Source organism: Mustelus asterias, chromosome 19 (assembly GCF_964213995.1).
Source record: "Mustelus asterias chromosome 19, sMusAst1.hap1.1, whole genome shotgun sequence".
NCBI classification, from domain to species: domain Eukaryota; kingdom Metazoa; phylum Chordata; class Chondrichthyes; order Carcharhiniformes; family Triakidae; genus Mustelus; species Mustelus asterias.
Window position 1 is genome coordinate 11,846,574 of NC_135819.1, and position 21,081 is coordinate 11,867,654.

General features: G+C 46.3%; 1 protein-coding gene across 1 annotated transcript in view; it reads right to left on the reverse strand.

Moving 5' to 3' along the window:
• Positions 1-21,081, reverse strand: part of LOC144507631 (complement C3-like) — a 132,779-nt gene that overhangs the window by 5,561 nt on the left and 106,137 nt on the right. The window contains exons 28-34 of the mRNA XM_078234787.1: positions 20,801-20,970; positions 17,387-17,542; positions 14,188-14,244; positions 10,615-10,705; positions 5,534-5,585; positions 3,445-3,523; positions 1,325-1,414 (exon numbers count right to left, since the gene is read on the reverse strand). Coding sequence (XP_078090913.1) covers positions 1,325-1,414; positions 3,445-3,523; positions 5,534-5,585; positions 10,615-10,705; positions 14,188-14,244; positions 17,387-17,542; positions 20,801-20,970 — 695 coding nt within the window. The remainder of the gene's footprint in view (positions 1-1,324; positions 1,415-3,444; positions 3,524-5,533; positions 5,586-10,614; positions 10,706-14,187; positions 14,245-17,386; positions 17,543-20,800; positions 20,971-21,081) is intronic.

Sequence of the window (21,081 nt, forward strand, 5' to 3'; positions counted from 1 at the left end):
TTGATTACCTGTAAAGACTCGCATTCCAATCATTATCTTGTAAATTGAGTTTGTGTCGATCTATGCCCTGTTTGTGAACACAACTCCTCACTCACCTGAAGAAGGAGCGAGACTCCGAAAGCTCATGCTGCCAAATAAACCGATTCAATCTGTTATGGACATAACTGATGCCTCCATGGGAGCAAATAGTACTGAACTACCTGTGCCAGAAGAAGCACTTGTTATTGCAGTTCTTGTTAGTGTTGATCCTGTGGACGCACCTCAGACTATAGAATTATACCGCTCCACAAGGAACAGAGAAACCCCCTTCAAAGACTCAATTTATAATTGTCTAATTCATACATAATGTTTTGTTAGAATTTGGGTTGGGTACCTTGGTTATTCACGATTATTTAAAAGAGTTAAAGGGGGAGGGTTGTGGTGATTGTCCCTTTAAGGGCAGCACAGTTGAAGAGGGTCACCTGGCTTAAGGGACCGACTGTGACCAGGAGTGGGTGATCACACCCGAGGGGGCGGAGTCCGCTCTTAGGCAGAAGGTATCGAGAAGAAATGTAGAAGACATGTAAGAACCAAGGTGAGCCTCTCTAAGGCAACCATAAGGCTGTAGACCTCCGTACAAGTGTCTCCTCATTAATAAATACCTTTTGTGTTCCTGACTAAGTCTGAAGTGTGCATCATTGCAGAAAACTTGCGCATTGAACAGTTTACAAGAAATGAACAATATTTGCATGTTATTGTTGTGAACCTATGCTGTTCACCTTAATCCAAAATAAATGTCCGATTGGATAAGTTACAAGTTGGACTAATAAAGTGCCGAGCAAATGGTTAAGATTGGAGCCAACTCCGAGTCATCCCACCACACAGAGTCCAGGTGGGGAGGGAGTTAAAATTGACTGGGTGGTTTACCCACGAATACCCTGGCAGCAATACTAAGTTTACAATACTTCAAAAGTATTTATTAGTGTCACAAGTAGGCTTACATTAACACTGCAATGAAGCTACTGTGAAAATCCCCTAGTCGCCACACTCCGGTGCCTGTTCGGGTACACTGAGGGAGAATTTAGCATGGCCAATCCACTCTAACCAGCACGTCTTTCGGACTGTGGCTGGAAACCGGAGGAAGCCCACGCAGACACGGGGAGAACGTGCAGACTCCATACAGACAGTGACCCAAGCCGGGAATTGAATCCGGGTCCCTGGCGCTGCAAGGCAGCAGTGCCAACCACTGTGCCACCGTGCCGCCCAATCGACTGCAAAGCATTTAGGGACATCCAGACTGTTTCCCTCTTTCTGGGAATTGTCAAAAATGTAGGCAGATTCTTACCGAGTCAAAGTAAATGATCAGTAATCTCTGGAACGGCGATGCGATGTCCCATTCAAACCTTGATATAGATCCAACTGTTCCATTTCCCAACTGAAAATAAATCGGCCTAAGTATTAATAAGTTATGGTTTCCTAATATGCACATCAAGAGGACAATTGCACACAGGTTTCAGGTGTGTGCTTTAAAAAAAAGTAAAGTTTATTTATAAGTCACAAGTCGGCTTATATTCACACTGCAATGAGGCTATGCCCCGTAGTTCTAGTTTCACCCGCCAGTGGAAACAACCCCGAGTCGCCACACTCCAGCGCCTGTTCGGGTATGCTGAGGGAGAATTCAGCACGGCCAATGCACCCTAACCGGCACGTCTTTCAGACTGTGGGAGGAAACCGGAGCACCCGGAGGAAACCCACGCAGACACGGGTGGGAATGTGCAGACTCCGCACAGACTGTGACCCAAGTCGCGAATCGAACTCGGGTCCCTGGCGCTGTGAGGCAGCAGTGCTAACCACTGCGCCAGCCCCGTGATTAAAACATCGCAGTTAAAAACCTCAAAACTAATTGCTGGTACTTTCATGGAGTTAGTATCCTGATTGCATTATATTAGCTGAGGGGTGACTAAAAGGAACACTAAACTGAACTTAGAGAGTAAGAGGAATGAGATTAGTCATTTAAATTGGCTGGGGTTCTGAGGGCAACGTGGATCAGGGTTAACAAACGGTGAGCAGTTGTGCAATGAAAATGTTGGCGATACATGTGTTGGCATTGGTCATTCTCAAACCCAATCTCAGTTACTCGATCCTTACTTGAGAAAGGATATACTGACACTGGAAGGGGGTGCAGAGGAGATTCACTAGGTTGATTTCGGAGTTGAGTGGGTTGGCTTATGAGGAGAGACTGAGTAGACTGGGGCTATACTCATTGGAATTCAGAAGAATGAGGGGAGTTCTTCTAGAAACATATAAGATTATGAAGGGAATAGATAAGATAGAAGCAGGGAGGTTGTTTCCACTGGCGGGTGAAACTAGAACTAGGGGGCATGGCCTCAAAATAAGGGAGAGCAGATTTAGGACTGAGTTGAGGAGGAACTTCTTCACACAAAGGGTTGTGAATCTGTGGAATTCCCTGCCCAGTGAAGCAGTTGAGGCTACCTCATTGAATATTTTTAAGGCAAGGATAGATAAATTTTTGAACAGTAAAGGAATTAAGGGTTATGGTGAGCGGGCGGGTAAGTGGAGCTGAGTCCACAAAAAGATCAGCCATGATCTTATTGAATGGCGGAGCAGGCTCGAGGGGCCAGATGGCCTACTCCTGCTCCTAGTTCTTATGTTCTTATGTAAAACCTTCTATCTTTATTTGTGTCATTGATTCATCTAATCTGGGCGGCACGGTGGCACAGTGGTTAGCGCTGCTGCCTCACAGCGCCAGGGACCCGGGTTCGATTCCCGGCTTGGGTCACTGTCTGTGCGGAGTCTGCACATTCTCCCTGTGTCTGTGTGGCTTTCCTCTGGGTGCTCCGGTTTCCTCCCACAGTCCGAAAGGCGTGCTGGTTAGGTGGATTGGCCATGCTAAATTCTCCCTCAGTGTACCCAAACAGGCACCGGAGTGTGGCAACTGGGGGATTTTCACAGTAAAGTAAAAGTTAAAGTTTATTTATTAGCCACACATAAGGCTTACATTAACACTGCAATGAAGTTACCGTGAAAATCCCCTCGTCGCCACACTCCAGTGCCTGTTTGGGTACACTGAGGGAGAATTTAGCACGGCCAATGGACCCCAAACAGCACATCTTTCGGACTGTGGGTGGGAACTGGAGCACCCGGAGGAAACCTACGCAGATACGGGGAGAACGTGCAAACTCCACACAGACAGTGCCCCAAGCCGGGAATTGAACATGGGTCCCTGGCGCTGTGAGGCAGCAGTGCCAACCACTGTGCTACCGTGCCGCCCCACTGTAACTTACAGTATTAATGTCAGCCTACTTGTGACTAATAAATAAACCTTAAACTAATGTCCTGCATTCAAATGTACCATCATAAATTTTATTTCTGACTGATTTTCTCTCAATTGACATTGGTCACGAGACAAGTGTAAGCTTTTGTTTTAATGTAAAGATGCCTTACCGAATCCAGGTCTGGAAAAAATCCTGTCAAAATAGAAATTTCCATAATGACCATTGAAGAACTTGATTTGCCATAGTGTCTGTAAACAGCAAGTTACCACAGATTACTTACAAAGGTAACAACAATTGCAATCATCAAACCTTGTGAGCTTTCATTAAAAAAAATAGATTTTGGAACGCATCTGCATCCTGTACCTTTTTAAAAATTTACTCATTCAGATGTTGTGGACATCGCTGCCTCACAGCGCCAGGGACCCAGGTTCAATTCCCGGCTTGGGTCACTGTCTGTGTGGAGTTTGCACGTTCTCCCCCGTGTCTGCGTGGGTTTCCTCCGGGTGCTCTGGTTTCCTCCCACAGCCCGAAAGACGTGCCGGTTAGGTGGATTAGCCGTGCTAAATTCTCCCTCAGTGGTCACCATCCTGAATTGCCCTTAAACTGAATGGCTCGCTCGGTCTTTTCAGAGGGCAGTTGGGAGTCAAGCACATTGCTGTGGCTCTGGAGTCACATGTAGGCCAGACCGGGTAAGGGCGACAGATTTCCTTCCCTAAAGGACATCAGTGAACCTGCTGGGTTTTTACGACAATGGTTTCATGGTCATCAATAGACTTTTATTTGCAGAATTTTTATTGAATTCAAATTTCACCATCTGCCACGGTGGGATTCGAACCTGGGGGGTCCTCAGAGCATTACCCTGGATCTCTGGATGACTAGTCCAGCGACAATACCACTACCCCACCGCCTCCCCCTTAAATTCATTATTCATTCTTTTCGATAATATCTCCTTAATATCAATTCTTTGAAGTTGCATAATGCCGTAATCTTATACTTAAATCTCATTAAAACAAATTGTTGAAAAAAGTAATTTTGGATTTGGATATAAGAAAGACTAAGGGGTAGTGTTTTGACTTTGCAAGATGTGAAAACTGTACCGCTTTGAAGGATATCAGACAAGAAGCCGGAGGTTGTGGAGGAGTCAAGAGAGATAGGGGTGAGGCCAGTTGGAGGTGGGCATCGTACAGGATATATATGGAAGTTGTTTCCATGAGGAAGCACATAGGGGAACAAGAGCTAGTCTAAGCAACTTCATATTCAATGATATTATCATCACTGAACATCTACCATCAACATCCTGATGGTTATCATTGATCAGAAACTTAAATGGACCAGCCACATAAACATTGAGGCTTCCAGAGACTGTAAGTCCTGTGGCCAGTGAATCACCTCCTGATTTTCCAAATCCTGTTCACCATCCACAAGTCAAGAATGGGATGGAACATTCTCCACATGCTTGGACGATGCAGCTCCAACAATATAGAAACTTATAAAATTCTAACAGGGTTCGACAGGGTAGATTCAGAAAGAATGTTCCCGATGGTGGGGGAGTCCAGAACTAGGGGTCATAGTTTGAGGATAAGGGGTAAACCTTTTAGAACAGAGGTGAGGAGAAATTTCTTCACCCAGAGGGTGGTGAATGTGTGGAATTCACTCCCACAGAAAGTAGTTGAGGCCAAAACGTGTGATTTCAAGAAGAAATTAGATATAGCTCTTGAGGCTAAAGGGATCAAGGGATATGGGGGGAAGGGGGGATCAGGATATTGAATTTGATGATCAGCCATGATCAAAATGAATGGCGGAGCAGGCTCGAAGGGCCAAATGGCCTCCTCCTGATTCCAGTTTCTACGTTTCTATGCCTATGAATTATGTTCCCCCTCAGCAACCTATCAAACCAATTTCTTTGATATCAAGGGCAGCACAGTGGCACAGTGGTCAGCACTGCTGCCTAACAGCGCCAGGGACCCAGGTTCGATTCTGGCCTTGGGACACTGTCTGTGCAGAGGGTCTGCACATTCTCCCCCATGTCTGTGTGGGTTTCCTCTGGGTGCTCCGGTTTCCTCCCACAGCCCAAAGATGTGCAGGTTAGGTGGATTGACCATGCTAAATTGTCAGGGGGATTAGCAGGGTAAATATGTGGGGTTACAGGAATAGGGTGGGATTGTGGTCGGTGCAGGCTCGATGGGCCGAATGGCCTCCTTCTGCACTGTAGGGATTCTATGATAAGTAATAAATGTAATTCCAAATGAACTTCTTACCGTGTGCAGATGTTTATCATCAGAGATTTCAGAACATCTTGGGGTTGAAAATCTGCGAGATAAAAGACAAGAGTTGGTACTGCAATTGTGAACATTTCAATTCACAATTATATCTTCAAATGTTAATTAAAAAAATAAATCAATTGCATTCATATGGACTGAACGTTTCAGATGGCAGGGTTCCCCACTTTGGCACCAAAACTGTCAGAAGCAAATGCACCCCCCCCCCCCCCGCCCCCCCGTCCTCCCCGCCCGCTCCAATGGCAGCCAATGGCCATTGAACGATCCTTGGAGTAATTATTGGCTGGACGCAGGCCTCTGAGAGCTGCAAGTCAGCTGACTGGCTTGGCCGTTCTCCAGTCCCAGAGCAATCACTGGGAGCAGCGGCCATTGCTACGGCCGCAGTGAGTTCCAGGGGCGAATTTTCCCGTCACGGGAATCGGAGGGGGCGAGGGATAGAGCACGGAAAGGTCTGTTGATCCCGGGCGGTTTTGGGACGAGCGAAGCCATAAAATCCCCTTCCCCAGAGTCAAGATCAAAGCCAGATCCTAAGGTAACTCTAAGGACCTGTTTGAAAGCTCTGAACTGTTGGATGGCGGACTGGGGGCCTTATTTTATTCATTTGTGGGACATGGGCATCGCTGACTGGGCCAGTATTTATTGCCCATCCCTAGTTGCCCGAGGGCAATTGAGAGTCAACCACATTGCTGTGGCTCTGGAGTCACATGTCGGCCAGACCGGGTAAGGATGGCAGATTTCCTTCCCTAAAGGGACATGAGTGAACCAGATGGCTTTTTCCAACAATCGACAATGGTTTCATGGTCATCAGTAGATTCTTAATCCCAGATATTTTTTATTGAATTCAAATTCCACCACCTCCCGTGCCGGGATTCGAACCCGGGTCCCCAGAGCATTAGCTGAGTTTCTGGATTAATAGTCTAAGGATAATACCACGAGGCCATTGCCTCCCCCATGTGTAGAGTTCAAGACGGGATAGCTAGGGGAAGCAGAAACTGGGAGAGCAGGTAGGCTACTTTTATGCCTCACCCACCTTCTGTACAAGCACTGCCAGACTGAGGGCGGAGTGGGGGGGTGGGGGGGGGGGGGGGGGGGGGGGGGGGGGGGGGGGGGGGGGGGGGGGGGGGGGGGAGGGGGGGGGGGGGGGGGGGGGGGGGGGGAGGGGCTGCAAATGAATTTAATGATGTCCATGGAATTTTAGTCCCAACACCAACCCACCCCCCACCACCACCCCCCCCTCCCCAGTCATTTAAAAAAAATGATACAATGGTAGTGTAAGAGATTAGTTAAACACCTTTGCAAACACAATATATATTCATATGTTTAGACCAGGAACAGCTGTGCAAAACATATCAGCAGCAGAGATGTGTACCATGCTCTGCCCAAAACAAAAAGAGAAACTGAAACTGAATTGCATGACACGCTTCCATTCCAGTGACACTACTGTCACTTAAAGCCATAATCGCAACATCCTCCTTTCCTTTTGAAGATATTTGTCCCACTTCCAAGGCAGGATAAGGGTTGGCTTATGAGGAGAGACTGAGTAGACTGGAGCTATACTCATTGGAATTCAGAAGAATGAGGGGAGATCTTATAGAAACATATAAGATTATGAAGGGAATAGATAAGATAGAAGCAGGGAAGTTGTTTCCACTGGCGGGTGAAACTAGAACTAGGGGGCATGGTTAGCGCTGCTGCCTCACGGCACCAGGGACCGGGGGTTCAATTTTGGCCTCGGGTCACTGTCTGTGTGGTGTCTGCACCTTCTCCCCATGTCTGCGTGGATTGGCACTATATTTAAACCAGAGAAACAGAAAATCAAAATAGTAAATAAAAAATAAAGTTTATTTATTAGTCACAGGTATCTTACATTAACACTGCAATGAAGTTACGGTGAAAATCCCCTAGTCGCCACACTCCGGCACCTGTTCGGGTACACCGAGGGAGAATTTAGCGCTGCCAATGCACCCTAACCAGCACATCTTTCAGACTGTGGGAGGAAATCGGAGCACCCGAAGGAAACCCACACAGATACGGGGAGAACATGCAAACTCCACACAGACAGTGACCCAAGCAGGGAATCGAACCCAGGTCCCTGGCGCTGTGAGGCAGCAGTGCTAACCACTGTGCCACCATAGATGGGACATAATGTAGGAAAATGTGAAATTATGAACTCTGGTAGGAGGACTTAAAGCTGAATTTTGTTTAAAGGGAGAAAGACTGCAGAAAGCTGCGGCACAAAGGGATTTGGGGTCCTTGTGCATAAATCACAAAATGCGAGCATGCAAGTTCAAGAAGGCAAATGGAATGTTGGCCTTCATTTCAACATAGGAAATTTTAACTAAAACTAGACAAGGCACTAGTTGGACCACTCCCTCTGCGACTGGATCCTGAACTTCCTAACTCACAGACCACAATCAGTAAGGATAGGCAACAACACCTCCTCCATGATCATCCTCAACACCGGTGCCCCACAAGGCTGTGTTCTCAGCCCCCTACTATACTCCTTATACACCTATGACTGTGCGGCCAAATTCCCCTCCAATTCGATTTTCAAGTTTGCTGACGACACCACTGTAGTGGGTCGGATCTCAAACAATGACGAGACAGAGTACAGGAATGAGATAGAGAATCTGGTGAACTGGTGCGGCCACAATAATCTCTCCCTCAATGTCAACAAAACGAAGGAGATTGTCATCGACTTCAGGAAGCGTAAAGGAGAACATGCCCCTGTCTACATCAACGGGGACAAAGTAGAAAGGGTCGTGAGCTTCAAGTTTTTAGGTGTCCAGATCACCAACAACCTGTCCTTGCTCCCCCATGCCAACACTATACTTAAGAAATTCCACCAATGCCTCTACTTTCTCAGAAGGCTAAGGAAATTTGACATGTCAGTTACGACTCGCACCAACTTTTACAGATGCACCATAGAAAGCATTCTTTCTGGTAGTATCAGCTTGGTATGGCTCCTGCTCTGCCCAAGACTGCAAGGAACTACAAAAGATCATGAATGTAGCCCAATCCATCATGCAAACCAGCCTCCCATCCATTGACTCTGTCTACACTTCCCGCTGCCTCAGCAAAGCAGCCAGCATAATTAAGGACCTCACGCATCCCGGACATTCTCTCTTCCACCTTCTTCCGTCGGGAAAAAGATGCAAAAGCCTGAGGCCACGTACCAACCGAACGAAGAACAGCTTCTTCCCTGCTGCTGTCAGACTTTTGAATGGACCTACCTCACATTAAGTTGATCTTTCTCTACACCCTAGCTACGACTGTAACAGTACATTCTGCACTCTCTCCTTTCCTTCTCTATGAATGGTATGCTTTGTCTGTATAGCGCGCAAGAAACAATACTTTTCACTGTATGTTGTCCACGTGACAATAATAAATCAAATCAAATCAAACCTGGAATACTGTGAACAGTTTTGGTTTCCTTATCTAAGGAAAGATATGCTGATATTTAGGGCAGTCTAAAGAAGGTGCATTAGGTTCATAGAATCATAGAAACCCTACAGTGCAGAAGGAGGCCATTCGGCCCATCGTGTCTGCACCGACCACAATCCCACCCAGGCCCTACCCCCACATATTTACCCGCTAATCTACGCATTTTAGGATTCTAAGGGGCAATTTTTAACCTGGCCAATCAACCTAACCCGCACATCTTTGGACTGTGGGAGGAAACCGGAGCACCCGGAGGAAACCCACGCAGACACGAGGAGAACGTGCAAACTCCACACAGACAGTGACCCGAGTCGGGAAGCGAACCCGGGACCCTGGAGCTGTGAAGCAGCAGTGCTAACCACTGCGCTACCGAATGTTGGTCATAGGTACGGAAGGATTTTCTTATGAGGAGAGATTGAGTTTATACTCTGAGGCGCGTCTGATAAATAGACAAGACTGATGTTGCCAGGAACAGAAGGCTTTTATTCGCTAAAAAGGAACGATGTGGAACAGACAATAAACAGAACAATACTGGGTATGAGGATCTCCCGACTGAGGCCGGAGGGGGAGGGCTGCAGCCTTTATACCCTGAGGGCGGAGCCTCCAGTTAAAGGTGCAGCCGAATTAAAGGTGTCAGGGAGTGTCCCATATACGAACAGTCGTGGCAACAATATATACAGCTCAACCGTGCCGAAGGCACGACAGTGGTTTACCACATACTCATTGGAGTTTAGGAGAACGAGAGGCGACCTTATTGAGACATCGGATTCTCAGGGGGATTGGCAGGGGTTGGAGGCTGTTTCCCTCTGTTGGAGAGTCGAGGACCAGAGGACATCACAGAGTGAGGGGGTCGCCCTTTTAAGACAGAGGTGGGGAGGAATTTCTTCTCCCAGAGGGAAGTGAATCTGTGGGATTCTTTACCGCAGAGGGCTGTAGAGGCTGGGTCATTAAGTATGTTCAAGGCTGAGACAGACAGATTTTTAATCAGTCAGGGAAACGAGGGTTATGGGGATAAGGCAGGAAAGCGAAGTTGAGGATTATCACATCAGATCAGTCAAGATCTCATTGAATTACGGGGCAGACTCGATGGGTCGAATGGATTTTGATGATGATCCTTTAGTTTCATGGTGGCCGTTATTGACAGTAGTTTTCTGTTCCAGATTTATTTAAGTCATTGAATTGAAATGCCCAGTTGTCCAAATCATTGGGATGACACGGTGGCACAGTGGTTAGCACTGCTGCCTCACAGCGCCAGGGACCCATGTTCAATTCCGGTCTCGGGTGCCTGTCTATGCAGAGTTTGCACGTTCTCCCCGTGTCTGTGTGGGTTTCGTCCGGGTGCTCTGGTTTCCTCCCACACTGCGGGTGAGGTTGATTGGTCATGCTAAATTGACCCTAGTGTCAGGGCGATTAGCAGGATAAATGTGTGGGGTTACGGGAATAGGGCCTGGGGTGGGATTGTGATCGGTACAGACCCGATGAGCCAAATGGCCTTCTTCTGTACTGTAGGGATTCTATGATTAGTCTAGGCCTCTGAATTACTCATCAGATTGCTGAGTAGTTGCATCACATTTAGCAATGAGAAATAATGGTCTCCGGATGGTTTGTGATTGGCTTACCTTGAGACATCTCTTCCACAGTTACTCGTAAATCAAAGTTCTTGCATTCTTTGTCTTGCTCAGACAACAGAGCATAATAACCCGTTAGAACCTGGACAGTAAAAACAGAGGTAGTGGTTACCTATCAAAAGCAATACAGTGGCTGGTACTTTACCACCTCACTTGGCCGAGGCTCGTAAAATCCCTCCCGAGGGCCAATGGAGAATTCCGTTCGGCGAGCCACGTGCCAGTAAAATCCCAGCCAGTGAGTCCTCATAGTGTTCCTGAATGACTCAGCGAATTGCGGCTTCTCACATGAATCAACGTTTTTCCCAGGGTGGAAGAGTCAATTACTAGGGGGGGGGGCATAGGTTTAAGGTGCGAGGGAGGGGCAACGTTTAAGGGAGATGTACGAGGCAGGATTTCTTTTTACACAGAGGGTGGTGGGTGCCTGGAACTCGCTGCCGGGGGAGGTAGTAGAAGCAGATATGATAGTGAGTTTTAAGGGGCGTCTGGACATGAATAGGATGGGAATAGAGGGATATGGAATAGAGGGATATGGTCCCCGGAAGGGTAGGGGGTTTCAGTTCAGTCAGGCAGCATGGTCGGTGCAGGCTTGGAGGGCCAAAGGGCCTGTTCCTGTGCTGTAATTTTCTTTGTTCTTTAAAGCCAATATTAGCTCTCTTTAGACATCACTCATCTGCAAAAACCAATGTATTAGTTGAAATACTGTCCCATACATTTGCAGCACTGCACATTCCTAGCTTAAATAACTAAAATAGATAACTAAAGATAAAAGAAACATGCAAAAGAAACATAACATGCAATACAATGTAAAATAAGAAACTATATTCTCCTCCACGACAGTACTTTAAGATTAACTAGGCTCCTTCCAGTTGCAGATGTTGGTTGATGCAGGTAATATCTACAGCCCCAGGGCTAGCTACACCGAAGGGGGTGCAGAGAAGACTCACCAGGATGAATCATAGATCATAGAATAGAATCATAGAAACCCTATCGTGCAGAAAGAGGCTATTCTGCCCATCGAGTCTGCACCGAGCACAATCCCACCCAGGCCCTACCCCCATATCCCACCCACTAATCCCTCTAACCTACGCATCTCAGGACACTAAGGGACAATTTTAGCATGGCCAATCAACCTAACCCGCACATCTTTGGACTGTGGGAGGCAACCCACGCAGACACGAAGAGAATGTGCAAACTCCACACAGACAGTGACCCAAGCCGGGAATCGAACCCAGGTCCCTGGAGTTGTGAAGCAGCAGTACTAACCATTGTGCCACCGTGCTGCCTGGGTTGGAACGGTTAAGTTATGAAGAGAGGTTGGGTAGGTTTGGGTTGTTTTCGCTGGAGCAGAGAAGACTGAGGGGGCAACCTGATCGAGGTGTACAAGATTATGAGGGGCATGGACAGAATGGATAAGGAGCAACTGTTCCTTTTAGTTGAAGGATCAACTAAGGTTGAACCAACTCAAGAACAGCTTCTTCCCTGCTGCCATCAGACTTTTGAATGGACCTACCTCACGTGAAGTAGATCTTTCTCTACACCCTAGCTATGACTGTAACACTACACTCAACACCCTCTCCTTTCTTATCCCCTATGTACTCTATGAACAGTATGCTTTGTCTGTACAGTGCGCAAGAAACAATACTTTTCACTGTATCGCAATACAGGTTCAAGGTGAGGGCGGGAGGTTTACGCAGAGGGTGGTTCTTGTAGGGAATTTTTTAATGGTGGCCGGATTCTCTTAGAAGCTTAAGAAAACTAGAATTAATTTCACAAAGGCAATTTTTTTTTATTTTAAAAGGCGTACTCAGAATTTATTTGGAAGGTAAAGCAAGACAAGCAAGACATTAACCTCGGCCGTGGGAGGCCTTTGGATGTTCAAGCAGCTCTGAGTGCGAAAGACCCCTCCAAAGATCTGAGGCACTGGGCCAAAATCCATTACAATTAAATTACTCTGGTATCTAAGGCACTCCTTCTCATTCGCTTAGACTTGATCTCATTTCACGTTAATGTCTCAGTCCAATACATGACAAACCCCTCAGCCAATTATGAATTGCTGCGTGTCTCACTGATCTCTCATTTGTTACCTCAATAACCTAAAGGCTGGAATGCCACCAATGACATTGGACACCTTGTAAGAGGAAAGGGACATTATCGACAATGTATTAAAGGGAAAATGGGAAGGCAAAATTGTTACAGGAAGTGAACAAGATTTTTATTATCTGCAAAACAAATCAAATTTTAATAGATGCACCATAGAAAGCATCCTTTCCAGTTGTATCACAGCTTGGTATGGGGCTCCTGCTCTGCCCAAGACCGCAAGAAACTACAAAGGGTTGTGAACGTAGCCCAATCCATCACGCAAACCAGCCTCCCGTCCATTGACTCTGTCTACACTTCCCGCTGCCTCTGCAAAGCAGCCAGCATAATTAAGGACCCCACGCACCCCAGACATTCTCTCTTCCACCTTTTTCCATCGGTAAAGTAAGAAGTCTCACAACACCAGGTTAAAGTCCAAAAGGTTTATTTGGCAGCATGAGCTTTCGGAGTGCTGCCCCTTCATCAGGTGAGTAACTCACTACTTATTGAGACTACTTACTGTGCCTACCCCCGTCCAACGTCGGCAACTCCACATCATGTCCATCGGGAAAAAGATACAAAGTCTGAGATCACGTACCAACCGACTCAAGAACAGCTTCTTCCCTGCTGCCATCAGACTTTTGGATGGACCTATCATATATTAAGCTGATCTTTTTCTTCACCCAACCTGTAACTGCAATACTACATTCTCCATCCTCTCCTTTCCTTCTCCCCTGTGTACTCTATGAACGGTATGCTTTGTCTGTATAGCGCGCAAGAAACAATACTTTTCAATGTATCCCAATACATGTGACACTAATAAATTTTTTAAAAGGCTCATCTGCAGTAATTCAAAGGGTGGAGATGCTGGCGTTGGACTGGGGTAAACACAGTGAGAGTTTTAGCAACACCAGTAATGGCATTTGTTACCAAGTAAACCTGTTGGACTTTAACCTGGTGTTGTTAAAACTCTCACTGTAATTCAAGGGCTCAGTGGAAACTGGCTAAATTCTGCTTACAATATTTCAACCCCACATATTAAGAATCATAGAACTCTTCAACACAAAAGTAGGCCATTCGGCCCATTGAGTCTGCACTGACCACAATCCCACCCAGGCCCTATCCCCGTAACTCCATGCATTTGCCCTAGCTAGTCCCCCTGGCACTAAGGGGCAACTTAGCATGGCCAGTGCACCTAACCCTCACATCTTTGGAGGAAACCGGAGCACTCAGAGGAAACCCACGCAGACATGGGGAGAACGTGCAAACTCCACACAGACAGTTACGGGGAAAGGGGCCTGGGTGGGATTGTGGTCGGTGCAGGCTCGATGGGTCGAATGGCCTCCTTCTGCACTGTAGGGTTTCTATGAATCTATGAGTGACCCGAGGCCGGGAATCGAACCTGGGTCCCTGGAGCTGTGAGGCAGCAGTGCTAACCACTGTGCCACCGTGCCGCCCCAAGGTTAAGTACTTGAAATCAAAGCCTACCTTCAGTGTTGCTTGTCCTTTTCCACGAGCTTCTACCTTGGTGTTTGCATAAGTGACCTGAAATATAGATAGTGCAGATTAACTATACAACTGATACACAGCCGTGTGAATTCAAAATGGCAGGAACTCAGGAAAAGGCTGTAAAATCAAGAGCAGTAACAGCTTTGTTTCAGATGAGAATTGTTTGCATTTTGTTATGTTCTAATAAAATATAAATGATTTTAAAAATAGAACAGCGTCTGACGATTTTCACTCTGTGTTCTCAGCATTGTGAGTGGTAACAGCGAGGGGGTGGGTGAATCATAGAATCCCTACAGTACAGAAGGAGGCCATTCGGTCCATCGAGTCTGCACCGACCACAATCCCACCCAGGCCCTACCCCCACATATTTACCCGTTAATCCCTCTAACCTACACATCTCAGGACTCTAAGGGTCAATTTTTAACCTGGCCAATCAACCTAACCCGCACATCTTTGGACTGTGGGAGGAAACCGGAGCACCCGGAGGAAACCCACGCAGACACGAGGAGAATGTGCAAACTCCACACAGACAGTGACCCAAGCCGGGAATCGAACCCAGGTCCCTGGAGCTGTAAAGCAGCAGTGCTAACCACTGTGCCACCGTGCCGCCAGGAGGTAGAGGATGGAAGGACCTTCTCTTACATTTGTTGCAAAATCTTTGATGGGATAGTATTCCAATGATGGTGTGTCTAAACCAGGATTAATATAAGAACAAAGAAAATTACAGCACAGGGCCAGGCCCTCCAAGCCTGCACCGACCATGCTGCCCGTCTGAACGAAAACCCCCTACTCGTCTGGGGACCCTATCCCTCTAATCCCATCCTATTCATGTATTTGTCCAGTCGCCCCTTAAAAGTCACTATCGTATCTGCTTCCACCACCTCCCCCGGCAGCGAGTTCCAGGCACCCACCACCCTCTGTGTAAAATTGTCTCATACATCTCAAAGAACAAAGAAAATTACAGCACAGGAACAGGCCCTTCGGCCCTCTCAAGCCTGCACCGACCATGCTGCCCATTTGAACTAAAACCCCTTACCCTTCCAGGGATGATATCCCTCAATTCCCATCCTGTTCATGTATTTGTCAAGGTGCCCCTGAACAGTCACTACCGTATCTGCTTCCATTATCTCCCCCGGTAGCGAGTTCCAGGCACCCACAACCCTCTGTGTAAAACACGCGCCCCATACATTTCCTTTAAACCTTGCCTCTCGCACCTTACACCTATGTCCCCTAGTAATTGACTCTTCCACCCTGGGAAAAAGCTTCTGACTATCCACTCTGTCCATGCCCCTCATAATCTTGTAGACTTCCATCAGATCATCCCTCAACCTCCGTCGTTCCAGTGAGAACAAATTAAGTTTCTCCAACCTCTCCTCATAGCTAATGCCCACCGTACCAGGCAACATCCTGGTAAATCTTTTCTGTACCCTCGCCAAAGCCTCCACATCCTTTTGGTAGTGTGGCCACCAGAATTGAACACTATATTCCAAGTGCAGCCTAATCAAGGTTCTATAAAGCTGCAACATGATATATTCCTAACCGACTTAGACCTACCATCCCAGGAATCACCCTGGTAAACCTTCGCTGCACTCCCTCCATTGCAAGGACATCCTTCCTCAGGGAAAGGACATCAAAACAGCACACAATACTCCAGGTTTGGAACCGGAATAGTGATGAGTTAGAAATTAGAGTTGTTTCTTTTCATGTGAAAAGATTGTTCAACAGTTATGAGTTTAAATGCTTCATTTTGTTGGAGTTGTACTTGAACTGTGTTATGAATAAAGCTTACTTTGATTAAAGATCCCTAAGTTGTCAGTGGAATTATTCCTGGAGAAAAGCATCCTATCCTCACATTTATGTGACTGGATCCTGAGCTTCCTAACCCACAGAGCACAATCAGTTAAGGATAGGCAACAACACCTCCTCCACGATCATCTTCAAAACCAGTGCCCCACAACAATGTATCCTCAGCCCTCTACTATACTCCTTATACACCTATGGCTGGGTGGCCAAATTCCCTTCCAATTCAATTTTCAAGTTTGCTGATGACACCACTATAGTGGGTCGGATCTCAAACAATGACAAGGCAGAGTACAGAAATGAAATAGAGAATCTGGTGAACTGGTGCAGCAACAATAATCTCTCCCTCAATGTCAACAAAACAAAGGAGATAGTCATCGACTTCAGGAAGCGTAGTGGAGAACATGCCCCTGTCTACATCAACGGGGACGAAGTAAAAATGGTCGAGAGCTTCAGGTTTTTAGGTGTCCAAATCACCAACAACTGTCCTGGTCTCCCCATGCTGACATTATACTTAAGAAAGCCCACCAACGCCTCTACTTTCTCAGAAGACTAAGGAAACTTGGCATGTCAGCTACGACTCTCACCAACCTTTACAGATGCACCATAGAAAGCATCCTTTCTGGTTGTATCACAGCTTGGTATGGCTCCTGCTCTGCCCAAGACCGCAAGAAAGTACGAAAGGTCATTAATGTAGCCCAGTCCATCACGCAAACCAGCCTCTCATCCATTGATTCTGTCTACACTTCCCGCTGCCTTGGCAAAGCAACCAGCATAATTAAGGACTCCATGCACCCCGGACATTCTCTCTTCCACCTTCTTCCGTCGGGAAAATGGTACAAAAGTCAGAGGTCACATACCAACTGACACGAGAACAGGTTCTTCCCTGCTGCCATCAGACTTTTGAATGGACCTACCTTGCTTTAAGTTGATCTTCCTCTGCACCCTAGCTATGACTGTAACACTACATTCTGCACTCTCTCCTTTCCTTCTCTATGAACGGTATGCTTTGTATAGCGCGCAAGAAACAATAATTTTCACTGTATCCCAATACATGTGACAATAATAAATCAAATCAAAATCAAATTATGCCAAAATGGAAAATTTTTTGGGGTCTAGTCTGCTTTCAGAATGTACCTTGTAGTTCTGGTCCAGGATCCTAACAGACCAAATGACCCATTTCTATGCTGCAGACTCTGTAATACAAAGTTAGTTCACTTCCCTGGCTTGCGAATGCAGAAAATAGCACTGAGAATCAGTCACAAAAGATTCACTTGTTCTCGGAGAATGACAACATTGATGCTCCAAACAGAAATATGCAGAGTTAGTACACTCTTGAAAACAAGCTTTTAAAATGAAGATTAGACGAGTAACTAACCATTACTGATCTTGCGACATGTATATTTGTTGAATCAAATTTCAATTGAATAGGTGTTTGTTTGCCACGAAAAATGTCAACATTTAAGTCAGCATCTTTGAACAGAGGAATATCAGCCCTGTATTTGGACAGAGCTTGCAAAGCAACCACTGTCGCCTAGAAGAGAAAAAGATGAATATATTTGGGAAGCACAGAAAAGTATTAGACAAACCCGCAATGTAAGTTTGCTCACTTAACCTAGAAGAACGAGTTATTAATTTATATTTCAATCAAAAGTCATTTGACAACAATCAAGCAATCTCAGAAAACATTTACAGCAAGGGGTTTCAACTTGCGAGAGCACAAGAGTAACGAAAATGGTCTCTGGGACGAATTTTGGGGTGGGCAGTTGGTTTTAAAAAGTCATGATGTGGAGATGCCGGTGTTGGACTGGGGTAAACACAGTAAGAAGTCTCACAACACCAGGTTAAAGTCCAACAGGTTTATTTGGAATCACGAGCTTTCGGAGCGCTGCTCCTTCATCAGGAGATCTTTGAAGTCTGTGTTATAATCCAGGTCAGAAATTCCAAAGTGTCTTATGGAGTCTGCCTGGATCATAAAGTGTTGCACTTTGAATTTGGCTCGGGTGATCATGAGATGCTTCACTTCAGGTATGATTTGAATAACCCACTAGGGAGCTTTTACCAAAGTTTATTTAAGAATACAGTTAACATATGGCAATAACTTTTACCAACTACAAATTTTTAAAAAACAACCATGATATTATAACATATAAATACTGTTCCAATACAACAAAACCTCCTTACTAACATACCCCTGCAACACGAGATAGAGAACGTGGTGAACTGGTGTGACAACAGTAATCTCTCCCTCAATGTCAACAAAACAAAGGAGATAGTCGTCAACTCCAGGGAGGGTAGTGGAGAACATGCCCCTGTCTACATTAATGGGGATGAAGTAGAAATGGTCGAGAGCTTTAAGTTTTTAGGTGTCCAGATCACCAATATCCTGTCCTGGTCCCCCACATGCCGACACTACAGTTAAGAAAGCCCACCAACACCTCTACTTTCTCAGAAGACTAAGGAAATTTGGCATGTCAGCTACGACTCTCACTAACTTTTACAGATGCACCATAGAAAGCATTCTTTGCATCACAGCTTGGTATGGCTCCTGCTCTGCCCAAGACCGCAATAAACCACAAAGGGTCACGAACAAAGCCCAGTCCATCACGCAAACCAGCCTTCCATCCAATGACTCTGTCTACACTTCCCGCTGCCTCGGAAAAACAGCCAGCATAATTAAGGACCTCACACACCCCGGACATTCTCTCTTCCACCAGGAAAAAGATACAAAAGTCTGAGGTCACGTATCAACCGACTCAAGAACAGTTTCTTCCCTGCTGCTATCAGACTTTTGAATGGACCCATCTCGCATTAAGTTGATTTAATCTGGCAAGCCTTCCTAAGCTGAGAAAGACTGCGTGTTATTAGACACAATCATAGAATCCCTACAGTGCAGAAGGAGGCCATTTGGCCCATCAAGCCTGCACTGGCAACAATCCCACCCAGACCCCATCCCCATAACCCCACGTATTTACCCTGCTAATCCCCCTGACACTAAAGGCCAAGTTAGCATGGCCAAGTCTTTGGTGTGTGAGAGGAAACCGGAGCACCCGGAGGAAACGCACGCAGACACGGGGAGAACATGCAGATTCCACACAAATAGTGACCCAAGGCTGGAATTGAACCCGGGCCCTGGTGCTGTGAGGTAGCAGTGTGAACCACTGTTAGCACTGCCATCCAGACAGGATGACTGGCATGTATATAATGGTAGAGTGTCGCAATGTAATGGGCACTTGAACCTATGTCCTTTGGTGGGAGGCTGGTATGTTCCATAGAAACCATAGAAACCATAGAAACCATAGAAAATTACAGCTCAGAAACAGGCCTTTTGGCCCTTCTTGTCTGTGCCGAACCATTTTATGCCTAGTCCCACTGACCTGCACTTGGACCATATCCCTCCACACCCCTCTCATCCATGAACCCGTCCAAGTTTTTCTTAAATGTTAAAAGTGACCCCGCATTTACCACTTTATCCAGCAGCTCATTCCACACTCCCACCACTCTCTGCGTGAAGAAGCCCCCCCTAATATTCCCTTTAAACTTTTCTCCTTTCACCCTTAACCCATGCCCTCTGGTTTTTTTTCTCCCCTAGCCTCAGCGGAAAAAGCCTGCTTGCATTCACTCTATCTATACCCATCAAAATCTTATACACCTCTATCAAATCTCCCCTCAATCTTCTACGCTCCAGGGAATAAAGTCCCAACCTATTCAATCTCTCTCTGTAACTCAGCTTCTCAAGTCCCGGCAACATCCTTGTGAACCTTCTCTGCACTCTCTCAATCTTATTTACATCCTTCCCTTAACTTATACAAGTAGGGCCTGGCTTAGAAACATAGAAACTAGAAGCAGGAGTAGGCCATTCGGCCCTTCAAGCCTGCCCCACCATTCATTATGATCATGGCTGATCTTTGAATTCAATATCCTGATCCCCCCTTCCCTCCATATCCCTTGATCCCTTTAGCCCCAAGAGCTATATCTAATTTCTTCTTGAAATCAGTCAATGTTTTGGCCTCAACTACTTTCTGTGGGAGTGAATTCCACACATTCATCACCCTTTGGGTGAAGAAATTTCTCCTCACCTCAGTCCTAAAAGGTTTACCCTTATCCTCAAACTATGACCCCAAGTTCTGGACTTCCCCACCTTCAGGAACATTATTTCTGAAGCTACCCTGTCTAACCCTGTTAGAATTTTATAAGTTTCTATGAGATCCCCCCTCACTCTTCTAAACTCCAGTGAATATAATCGAAACCGACTTAGTCTCTCCTCATATGACAGACCTGCCATCCCGGGAATCAGCCTGGTAAACCTTCGCTGTGCTCCCTCCATAGCAAGGATATCCTTCCTCAGATAAGGACACCAAAATTGCGCACACTACTCCAGGTGTGGCCTCATTTCTGTACACATATGAATATAGGGGTCGAGGGGGATGCCAAAAAAATTCGAAGTGCTGGACAAGCGTGAAAACAGGGGAAATTTGTGCCTATTTTACCAGATGCGATCATACGGCACTTAGAAAGAAAAATGATGCAAGATGTGATTCCCACCAGCAGGGGGAGTGGGCGGAGCCTTGTCGTGCCAGAAAGCCGGCTGCTGAGCTCTGGGGGGGGGGGGGGGCGCAATTTATTCTAAATAGACCGACTGGCCAGCGTGGTGAGCCAGTAAAATTGTCCCCAGGAAATTTCACTTGGGAATAGGGAATTTTCTATTTGACCCCTCTAACTTTTCCGCTGAACTATTTAATGCAATTTCTTAAAAGGCCATCATTAGAGATGTAAAGTAGAATTGTGAAACCTGTGTGGATTCGAAGCCACCACCATATTCGCTCCTCAGCGACAACCACTTCACCGCTTCGCTGGCTTGGTCAAATTTCTTGAGCAGTGAAAGAGCCAGGAGGGCGTATCCTGTCGCTTCAATAGTAAACAGAGAGTTGATGTTTACAGCGTCAGCCCAGTATGCTTCGTCTGTAAGGTGTGAGGAAGAAAAAAAGTTCAAATAAGTATCACCCAAATTAAGTGCGACAGCCATCATAAACATAGTGGAAAGTGCACACAACGTCCAAACTGAATGGCACG